The sequence below is a fragment of the Anabrus simplex genome, chromosome 5 (assembly GCF_040414725.1).
Source record: "Anabrus simplex isolate iqAnaSimp1 chromosome 5, ASM4041472v1, whole genome shotgun sequence".
Classification (NCBI taxonomy): Eukaryota; Metazoa; Arthropoda; class Insecta; order Orthoptera; family Tettigoniidae; genus Anabrus; species Anabrus simplex.
Genome location: NC_090269.1, coordinates 80886306 through 80898367, shown reverse-complemented (window position 1 = coordinate 80898367; position 12062 = coordinate 80886306). Strand labels below are relative to the sequence as shown.

Genomic DNA, 12062 nt, shown 5'->3' with positions numbered 1-12062 from the left:
TAGAGTAGTAAAATTAGCGTGGACTGTTGGTAAGGTACCTTCAGATTGGACAAAAGCAGTAATTGCACCTATCTATAAGCAAGGGAACAGGAAGGATTGCAACAACTATCGAGGTATCTCATTGATTAGTATACCAGGCAAAGTATTCACTGGCATCTTGGAAGGGAGGGTGCGATCAGTCGTTGAGAGGAAGTTGGATGAAAACCAGTGTGGTTTCAGGCCACAGAGAGGCTGTCAGGATCAGAGTTTCAGTATGCGCCAGGTAATTGAAAAATGCTACGAGAGGAATAGGCAGTTGTGTTTCGTAGATCTAGAGAAAGCATATGACAGGGTACCGAGGGAAATGACGTTCACTATACTGGGGGACTATGGAAGTAAAGGTAGATTATTAAAACAATCAAAGGCATTTATGTTGACAATTGGGCTTCAGTGAGAATTGATGGTAGAATGAGTTCTTGCTTCAGGGTACTTACAGGGGTTAGACAAGGCTGTAATCTTTCACCTTTGCTGTTCGTAGTTTACATGGATCATCTGCTGAAAGGTATAAAATGGCAGGGAGGGATTCAGTTAGGTGGAAATGTAGTAAGCAGTTTGGCCTATGCTGACGACTTGGTCTTAATGGCAGACTGTGCCGAAAGCCTGCAGTCTAATATCTTGGAACTTGAAAATAGGTGCAATGAGTATGGTATGAAAATTAGCCTCTCGAAGACTAAATTGATGTCAGTAGGTAAGGTAATTCAACAGAATTGAATGTCAGATTGGTGATACAAAGCTAGAACAGGTCGATAATTTCAAGTATTTAGGTTGTGTGTTCTCCCAGGATGGTAATATAGTAAGTGAGATTGAATCAAGGTGTCATAAAGCTAATGCAGTGAGCTCGCAGTTGCGATCAGCAGTATTCTGTAAGAAGGAAGTCAGCTCCCAGGTGAAACTATCTTTACATTGGTCTGTTTTCAGACCAACTTTGCTCTACGGGAGCGAAAGTTGGGTGGACTCAGGATATCTTATTCATAAGTAAGAAGTAACAGACATGCAAGTAGCAAGAGTGATTGCTGGTACAAACAGGTGGGAACAATGGCAGGAGGGTACTCGGAATGAGGAGATAAAGGCTAATTTAGGATTGAACTCGATGGATGAAGCTGTACGCATAAACCGGCTTCGGTGGTGGGTCATGTGGCGAATGGAGGAGGATAGGTTACCTAGGAAAATAATGGACTCTGTTATGGAGGGTAAGAGAAGTAGAGGGAGATCAAGACGACTATGGTTAGACTCGGTTTCTAACGACTTAAAGATAAGAGGTATAGAACTAAATGAGGCCACAACACTAGTTGCAAATCGAGGATTGTGGCGACGTTTAGTAATTTCTCGGAGGCTTGCAGACTGAACGCTGAAAGGCATAACAGTCTGTAATGAAAATGTATGTATGTTGTATTTATTCTGTGCAGTCTCTATTAAGTAGGTTCTCTAGCAGCTGAAGATGACCTATTTACAAGTCGAAACTGGTACTGTCTTTTTATGTAAATAACATTGACACTATGTAAAATAAAGTATTGATTAGGTGGAGAACTCATCTTTCATACTTGTACTTGAACTATCAATACGGACCATGAAACTAATAGATTATAGTGGTCATGTTTCTTCACCAAACGGTAGGTATTAGAACACTGAAAATCTGCAATTATTTCATGAGTTCCTTTACATGACCAGAAAATTGTTGTATGGTGTGCTGTAACTGCAGAACGGATATTAGGGCCCATATTTTTCATTGGTATCATAAATTCCGAGAGAAATCGCACAAATATTCTTGCATCATTTTTTCAAATGTTGACAGATAATGAGATCAGATATGGCTATTTCCAACAGGATTTTGCCACAGCTCATACTGCACATGATTCTTTGCAAGACATAGATGATATGATGGGATAATATCAAAAGGGTTATGCCCTCCCTGCTCTCCCCCAATCTTACTGTGTGCAACTTTTATTTGTGGGAATCCTAAAAAATAAAGTTTACAGAAATAATCCTCACACCATAGTTGAACTTAAAAACAGCATAACAACAGTAATTAGGATAATAATGCAACATGAACTTATGAATGTGAATAGTAATTTCATTAAAAGATGCTAGGCATTTTTGAATGCTGAAGGACATGACTTTCAACACTGCCTGTAAAAAAAGTTAGTAGTAATGATAAAGGCTATTGAGTATATGATGAAGGTTATTGGGTGCATAAATAAGCATTAAATGTAATATCAGTAATAGAATATGCAGGAGGTTATGGATATACCGCTCGGAACATGCATGTTGTCTCCCAGCCCTGCTGGGAGTGGGAGACACTGTATATGCTGATGACTTCGAAGTATTCAAAGCCATTTCAACCATTAGCAACTATGAACATCTCCAGTTAGACCAGAATAACATAATGGACTGGGTGATAGAAAAAAAATTTACTTTATATCTAAATATTCCAAAATGTGTGTCCATGTCGTTCACCCGAAGTAAAGCATCCAACTTCTACACTTCGAAGTTAGGGTGCGATGACCTGAGAGTCGTAACAGAATGGGAAGACCTCAGACTGTTATTTGACTGGGACCTGACCTTCACTCCTCAGGTGGTCACTGAAGAATGTTGAACTTCAGGATTTGTGATAAGAAATGTGAAGCCATTTAAAAACATGAAAACGTGTATTAAGTTGTACAACACCTTGGTCAGGCCAATACTGGAATATGCGAGCGTGATGTGGAGCTCTAGGTGCAAAATGCATGTGCATCAACTTGAAAGGGTGCAAAAGAAATACTTGAAATATTTACATTTTAAAAGAATGTCTCATTATCCATAAATGGTTTCGTACAACGAGCTTTTGTTAAATTTAGAAATGGAGAGTTTAGAAGATCAAAGGCAGAAATATGCGGGAAAGTTCATGTATAAAATAATAAATTCACAAATTGATAATCCTGAGTTGCTTTCCCTCCTGAATTTTCATGTGCTGCACTCAAATTCAAGACTTCATTCAACATTTTCAAATAAAAAAGTTAGAACATCTGCCTGTCAAAATTCACCACTTTACCGACTGTGCAGTATCTATAGCAGTGCATCTCGGGAAAATAATGCTTTTGATTTCATTAAAAACATGATAGTATTTTTAAAAGATTTCACGGCTAGCATTGAAAGATAGCATTTACGACAAAACGCTGTGTGTATATTAAACCATATTGGAACAAAGACTGGTAAGCCTAAGCCCACAATAACAGGATAGATAGAACTATATTAGTTTAGATTAGATTTAAGTAAGTTAGGCTTTCTTATATTCAATAAAGACAAAGCCACCTCCGTACAGGCTATGAAGGCCCTTGGAGGAGTGGAAGGTAAAGGTTTCCACCATTGTTAACCGCTGCACGTGATGGGGTAGAGTGGTTAGCTCTACGCCCAGCCGCCTTTGCCCCCAGGAGTTAACCTGGTACTCATTTTTGGTGTAGGCTGAGTGAACCTCAGGGCCATATGCACCTCCGGAAGTGGAAATCTCGTTTCTTAAATTTTACGACTTCCTGACGGGGATTCGAACCCACGTCCTTCCGGGTGAACCGAACACGCCTTTACCCATTATCTTATATTGCCTCTTCAACTGTTTTGTGAAAGACTCATTCTTTAATTTCTTATTTACCTATGCATTGTTTTTGCATTTTATTCGGCTGATGATGACCCGGATTGGGGTCGAAACCGGTACTGCTTCCGCCTATAATTAAATAGGAATGTAAATCTACATTTTTTATTTATTTGTATTGAATAGGTTGAATTACATTATTTGTTATTTCAGTTTAATTTACCGCCTCGGCCAGGCAGCCCCTACTTATATTCAATAATAACTTAAATATATTATGAGGTAGTGTTTGATCAAGTCCTAGCAGTGTTTGGTGGTGTGATTAGCCGTTGAGAAAGAGAGCAATACACTTAATACACTTAATTTTACCTATGTAAAGCGAGGTTCTTGAAACATGTAAAGCATTGAGTGATGTAAATGAACAACTTTTAATAGTATTGACAATGCAGAATTATATGTTTTAACAGTGTTTTTCAGTGGTGAATAGATTTAAGTCAATACGGACCATGAACTTGTCCAGACCAATGGTGCTTGCAGTGCAGACTAGAATTCTAAGGCTGCTTCGCGGCTCTAACGTGGGTGCTTACGCCCCCGACCTCATTTGCTTGTCCCCAAATCATTGCTTTTCTCAGCACTATACCGTAACCTATGAAAATATATTGTCGTATATCAATAACATAAACAAACTTGTATCTTCCATGATATGCATGTAACTTCCATTCTTTCCTCATCTACTGTAAGTTCCATACCTTGTTCTAAAGTCATAGTGACCAGTCTATCCCATAACACCTCTGGAAACAAAGATGGCTATGATAAATACATGCTCCTACTTCATTGTGAGTAATAATTACCAGTATTACCCATAAAATCACTAAAAATCCTACATTTCGGGACCTGAAAATATTCAAAATGGAGTGCTGAATACATGTGAGTAATTTTCAATGCAATATTGTTATTGTTTCCAGTCCCCTACTTCTTTACCACTGTCTATGTTTGATATTTGAACCCAATTTTATAATATCGGATTGGTGTTTGATAAATGAAGCTCATTTATAGAATAGCATCATCTTATATCAAGCACTATAACAAATTAATGGACTAATTTTGATAGCAGATTTTGCTGTCTTTTTATTTTTCTTCAATACATAATCCTTGTGAGCATGTTTGCTGAAGCATATATTTTCTTTTCATTGCCTCTGTATCTATAGTTTCCCTAATGATGGTTCAGAACTTAGCATTGGTTAAAATAAAGATGCCTAATGAAGAGTTAAGTCAGAGAAAGCATGGAAAATTCTCTAACCAAGGAAACAGTGCCAGTATTGAACACGTGCTTTGACTGAAGCTATTCAGCAAGTAAAATCTGGCATGATGTCCTAGAGACATGCTTCTAAAACTTATGATATGCCTCTGACAACATTAAATGACAACTCTCTGAACATCAGAAAAATGCATTAACTCTTGCCAAGAGCCATTCCTGAGCCCTTGAGAAAAAGATGGCATTTATGAATGGGTGATGAACATAGCAAAAAGAGGGTGTCCACTAAAAGAGAAAAATTTGCTCAACAACCTTACAGTGATCTTCAACACAGATGAGATGAACTTCCATTCCACAAAGAGTTGGAAAAGTACCTTAGTGTCAGAGGGGAACAACTTCAAATAACAGCAACATTTAAAGGAAAGGAAGGCATAATTATAATGGTCAACTTCTGTGCTGATGGGCGTTGCACCTCAACTATTATTATGTACGGCAATATTGGCCTACAGCAACCTATCAATAATAATGTGCCTGAGCCTTGGATCTACAAGAAAACAGAAAGTGGATAGATGTTTTGGCCACAGCATTGTTGAATTACTTCAACATTTTAGGTTGTGGCTTGAGAGAGAAATCTCAACTTCCTACCATTGTTTTTCCTGATGGACACAGGAGTCACCTCTCTCAGCAAATAAGTCAATTTTTTATTTTTTATGACAGTGGTATACAGTTATACTGGCTGTTTCCCAATATGGCTTATCTTCTCCAGCCAGCAGATGTGGGTATGTTTGCACCCTCTGAAGTGTGCCTGGGAGAACAATTTGCAAAATGAGAAAATCATGCTCAGGGTGCAGCAGTAACCAAGTTAAATCTTTTACCCTTGTTAAAGAAAGTTTGGGATGTATCTGTAAAACCAGACACCATGAAAAGTGCCTTTTTGCAAGTGTGGCCTCTTTCCCCTGGATTGTAATGCTTTGGACTACAGCAAATGTTCTGCAGATGTTTTGGAGACCCCAATGGAAAGACATCCACAATAATGTGACCAAAACATGTCTCTGAACATCAGAAAATGCATTAACTCTTGCTAAAAGCCATTCCTGAGCACTTGAGAAGAAGATGGCCTTTGTGAAGGGGTGATGAAAAAAAGTCCCCTCTCTTCATTAGATGCTGAAAATTGTGCTTGACAACATTGAAGAATTCCTCCCTCCTCATATTTCTAACAACTTCAGTGAAAAAGTGGGTAGTGAAGAAGATCAGCAGAATGATGGTGATCCAGATTTGTATGAGTATTGAAAAAGGGTAAAAATCTGGTACGATGCAACACACATTCATAGTCTACACGATGTGAAATATTGAAAGTTTGGAAGAAGACAAAGAAAATGATGGAATGGTTAGAAGACTGTGATTTTGCTTGGAACAGTGAGTGACGGGAAGAGTATGCACTTTCACCTAAGAAGGATCTTCCTAGAACAGTCCCTTTGAAGAGCGGTGTGAAAGTTCACTAACCAAAATTATTGTATCAGGTTGAAGTTGCTTCTGAGCTTGCATGTTCACCTTCTAGTAGCCTTCTTCTAGTAGTAGTGAGTACACCTTGAAACAATTTCTGAAGCTTCCTGAAGCCCGAAAGGAAGCACAATATAGATTAAGAAAAAAATATGCCATATTTTCAAGAGAGTAACGGAAAGAATTGAAGAAATAGTAGTTCAATGAGAAGAACTAAAGGTGCCTTTATCTCCTTGAAGATGACTGGAAATGTACTTGATATGGTTTAAGAAATACATTACGCATTATTCTTTGTTTATGTCTTAATATAGTTCAAAAGTGTTTAATTTCCTGTCAACGTTTCTAAGGGTATGGATATTGTGTTAATATTAACATATCTAATAATACGTAACTTAGTTCAATAAATCACACCCCACAGTTCAATAATTAAGCCTATGCAGTTCAATATGTAAAGGACACTGTTCAGTATATGAAATACTGTAATAGACTTGTGCACCTCAAGTAGATCTGTTACCTTTAAAATTATGTAACTAATGGTGAAAACAAATAATATGTACCAGAGGACCATCCTTTATGGATTTGTCATATATTCAGGCCTGATGAAAATAATATTCATATATTCATTTGTATGACCTTAAGTGTTCGGTGTATAATGCCATCACTGTACACTCTGCTCTCAGCTAAAGGTCGAACTGTCTTCCATAACCCTCTCCTTATCTTGGTCACTGCAGCTTTCCCATCTTGCTTGGTGAAAGACAGGTAGGTAATTCCCGATCCTAAGATATTCTGTGACCTATTGAGCTAGATGGAATGTGACACTGTTGAACTGGCTGCAGTTTCAGTATACCAGTGTACGGTGTGTGGCGAGATGTAAGGTATAAGATTGAGTCCAGTGTCTTACAATACTGTAATTTGCTTTCCTACGTGTCTTCCTTTATAGGTGTATTATGCATTTCAAAAAACGTTTGTCAGAAATTTTTTAAATAGAGTGATTAAATTTTAGGAGAAACGTGGTAATCATGGTGTGGGCCGAGAATTTAATATGACGATAGGCGAGTCGAATTTTACAGGTTTGTTCACAAGCTCCGTTAATATTCATTAAACAGTTTCAGTTATAAGTTATACTCGTAAAAAATATGCATATTACATGACAAGTGCTGGTGGAAGGCGTAATGTTTATCTGCTTTTCCTTTGCTTTGAAATGGATGCAGAAATGTCAGGGGAGCATATTCACCTACAAATGGAATCCTAAACTTTAATACTTAATATTCAATGATATGTTATGGAACATATGGAAGATAAAATGCAATCTTTTATGTGAAATTGTGAGGCTTTACTACTTTTAAAAAATACTTTAATTCTAATCAAATTTGATTTACTAACTTCTTGCATATACCTCGCACCTCAATATTTAAGCTCAAATTTTGAAGGGAAAAAAGTGCATAATATATGTGAGTAAATACCATACCGATACCACGTACAGAGCTTTAGTATTCTATGTAACCTAGGAGATCAGCATTGATCCAGTGAGAACTGACTCATCTGTTGCTTTGTTACGTAGGATTAGACCTAGAGGGTAGAGTTAAAATAAAAGAATTTCAGAATATGAGAGTACAGTGGTGAATTTCAAAACTTGTCGTGAACTACACAATTAATCTTTATTGTGATGAATGCAGTTTTAAGGAAATTATATTTCAAGAATATGGCTATGAAAATATGCAGATAATAATTTCTACTTTGTGTTGTGTGTGTGATTGGATGTATGTTGAGAGTATGATTGATTTTACCTGCACTTGGCATTTGGTCTAATATCTGTATGTGTGTGTTTTTTCTTTCTTTAGTTCAGATAACCTTCTCCTGTTTAATGTTTTGTGTTGAAACTGAAAATGTGTATTTTAAATTGGTAGTCCTGGGTAGATGTTAATAAATTTAATTTTATTTTGCAGGTCCTAATAAACACCAGTCAGCAGTAACATGTCTGCAATTCAACAATAGATTTGTTATTACATCTTCAGATGATGGTACTGTCAAACTCTGGGATGTACGGACAGGTATGTTTATCTTCTGGCATGCCTTTTGTGGAATCTTTCTTTTTCACTTTCCTCATGCCTTTTTAACATTATTTGTCTTATTTATTTGTTACAGGTGATTTTATCCACAATTTAGTGGCACTGGAGAGTGGTGGAAGTGGTGGTGTAGTGTGGCGTATCCGTGCCAATGAGACTAAACTCGTTTGCGCTGTAGGTAGTCGAAACGGTACTGAAGAGACTAAGCTACTTGTTTTAGACTTCGATGTGGAAAGCAAGTAGTTAATTGCGGTATAACGTGTGTCTAGTTGTTTTCGAAATGTTTGTGGCAATTGTTGTTCGTTCTTAAACAGATTTTTTTGGACATTGTCCATTGCTCTATTTATATACTACTTTTGTTCAATGTTTTGGGAACATATCAATTATTGCGACTTGGTGCTAGAATGATGCCCTAAAACATTGTCCAGTGTCTGTCAGCACCTGAGATCTTCAAAATATTTATTGAAGTCAGTTTCAACATAAATTATTTCTGACTTTTTGCATTATGTTCATCCTGGTATTTTAACTACAAGCTGCAAGATAAATTTTGCTTGTTTCATTGCTCTTTATGTTCTTTTCTTTGATGTTATCAATGTAAAATGTAATTGTTGATAATAATTGGAGGAGAGGAGTGCTTTAAATTTTCTTCATTTTCATAACTCCTCCATTGATCATGCAGTTGCATAATATCCAGTCTTTATCTTCTTTAAGTACTTGTTTTTAGTCAAGGATTTCTTTCCACTTTGAAAGTAAGTTATTCAACGTGACACTAAGTGGTAATATTGAACATATTTTAGTTAAAGAATGCTCTTCCTGAAATTCAGGAAATTCTTCAAACAGCATGATAGAGGAAGGTAGTTTTAGCATTTGTTCACTCTGTGTGTGGTAATTTTATCTCGTTTTTTCCTATCATATGGTAGCATATCTGTACACCTAAACTCAGGGCTAATAACACAGATATTAATGCGCTTTAACTGAAACCCTTTTCAGTCGAGCATTGTAGAATGGTCTGTTCCTTGAGAGGTCAGAGAATAAGTGAAGTCTTTATTATGAAATCATGAAGTAGATTTTCTCATCACCTTAATATATACGTTATAAATCAAAATTAAAATGAAGTGAGTTCATTACTTGCTTGTAATAAGCTGAAGGTCTTTGCCTTTTGTTGGTGCATTTTCTTTTACCAGCTAAAGAGGTGAAAAATACAGTACATAACATTGCATAACTTTCAAGACTAGAAGTATAATAATTTTTTCACTATGTGAGAAAATTTGCATGGACCAAGTGATGTTGACACCTTTATTTGAAAAAGGAACAAAGTGGATTTTATTTGCTATTTGTATAAAGTAATTTTGAATCTCAGGATGAAGTGACTTAAGATCTTCTGCTGTTTAATCATGTTTGGATTTATAGAACAAAGAGATGTGGCTGTTAGATTTTGAAAAGTAATGAATTTATTGGAAAATAAACCGTGAATTTTTAGGTTTATGGTCCAGTGTAAGTGTTCCTGTGCACATCTCTTTTTATATATTCATACATGCCAATGGTATATAGTAGGGCAGTGGATGTGTTCCTACTAATTTCGAGGTTCACAAAGCTATATGAGACTGATCGAGAGAGGGAAGCCAAGATGAACTGAAACCTGACTTTATCCTCATCTCAACCTGCGTACTCCAAGAGGTTAACAGCTGCATAAAGTGTACTTCAATGCAAGATTCGGATTTGAATGGGTAAATGGGGTTGGTGTTAATTGAGTGAGTCAGGATTAAATAGCATTTATGTGTAAATCAGAATGAGGAAGCATTGTATACATTATCCATGTGTGCATCCTTTGAGATGGTATCGTGCAGATGCAGTGATCTGTGTATTGGACAAGGCTCTCCCCAAGTAATATTTCGTAAAACTCTTCCCAAGTAATATCATGTAACATTGTCATGAACCCTATTATTTCTTTTTCCAAGTCTGAATTTGTATCTTGTATCCTAATTTTCTAATATAATATTTATTACATTTTGTTTGTAATGATGTCTGTCTGTTTTGGTGGGGTTGGCTAGTATTATATACTGAAATAAGGATGTTGGTACCGGTATTCAGGATTGGATTTTATACTCAGCATTTTTAATGCCATCTTGCAATTTTCTGTTGTTTTACACTGCAAAATGTTACCTCAATATAAATAATGTTGTGTCTCTTACTTTTGAATTATTTTCAGTGCGACATGTTACCTGAATTTGATGTTCATGCGAAACAAAGAGTCTTCGAGTTTCTGTTAGATAGCGCAAGAATATCTAAGCAGAAATGGTGTGTGTGTTATTATAAATACATAATGAGGACACATTGTTTCTTTGTTGAATGTATTTATTATGCTTTTATTTTTGAATCATATTGCTTCTTGAAACACAGTGAAAACTGTTTTTAAGATTCCTCAATTGAAGAACGGATGTAGAATCTTAAGATCTGGACATTTTCCCATGTATTTGTAAGTGGGGACAAATCAAGACTTTTATTTTATTTTGTTTTACATGTAATACTCATTCTTCTTTTGGCCCCACTTTCAATACAAGTCCCGTCATAATTAAGTACACGTATCTTTTTGTATCATACTGAATACACAGAAGAAACATTGCTCAAAGATCTTCTTTTTGTAAAATGTTATGTATTATACATGTAATAAATTGTTTCTTAGCCCAGTGCATTTGTATTTTATTGCTGTAATACTAAGTACAGGAACACCATGGATTTTAATAGTTTTTGTAATTTAAAAAAATTAAAATATTTGCCAGATTAGTCAGATCCTTGAGCTTGAATGTTGATTAGTAAATCATGATTGTCCTTTGTTCTTGAGTCCGAAAGCTGTCCAGGACAGTTATGCCATTCCCCTCATAGTCAACATTTGAGAGGAACACACTGCAGTATTTGGAACCTTTTGTAATCTTCCTCTCCCCAAAAGCCTCTGGATTTCTTCTTTTCAGACAAATATTTCAGTGCTAAAGAAAAGTGGATATCTGTCAATGCAGGTTTTGCATGAGTGGCCATATTATTGTCTTTAATAAACTTGATTTTTTCTGATTACCGTATTTACACGAATAATCCCTGTATGTTTTTTAAAAATTGAAGCACGAAATTGGGGCGCGGGTTTTATTTGCGTCAAGGTTGGCAAGTTTTCGATGTTGGATGTACAGTTACACTTTTTGTAACCGCAGATGGAAAAAGATTGTCCCCGTATGTCATATTTAAATGGAAAACAATTCAAACTTTTAATTTAAAATTGCCTTTGCACTTAAGAAAAATAGTATTTTCCAGAATAATTTAGATTCAAAATTTCTCTGTGTCACAATAGAATGCATCTTCCTGAACATGCAGTTGTAGCTTTCCGCACTTTCACTGACTTTGATCTGTTGACATTGTGTTTTGTAGTTGCTAAGTCAAGTGAAATCATTCTTTTGTATTCAGCGTTTTACTGGGCGAGTTAGCCATGTGGTCAGGGGCACGCGGCTGTGAGCTTGCATCCGGGAGATAGTGGGTTCGAATTCCACTGTCGGCAACCCTGAATATGGTTTTCCATGGTTTCCCATTTTCACACCAGGCAAATTAAGGCCACGGCCGCTTCCTTCCAACTCCTAGGCCTTTCCTATCCCGTCGTCGC

The 12062-nt window shown here is 36.5% G+C and overlaps 1 protein-coding gene across 2 annotated transcripts in view; it reads left to right on the top strand.

Moving 5' to 3' along the window:
- LOC136874557 (F-box/WD repeat-containing protein 7) overlaps positions 1-11109 on the top strand; it is a 169639-nt gene extending 158530 nt beyond the window's left edge. For both annotated transcript variants that reach the window (XM_067148193.2, XM_067148194.2), the window contains exons 11-12: positions 8300-8404; positions 8499-11109. In XM_067148193.2, coding sequence (XP_067004294.1) covers positions 8300-8404; positions 8499-8662 — 269 coding nt within the window. In that variant the 3' untranslated portion in view covers positions 8663-11109. The remainder of the gene's footprint in view (positions 1-8299; positions 8405-8498) is intronic.
- The last annotated feature ends 953 nt before the right edge of the window (positions 11110-12062 follow it).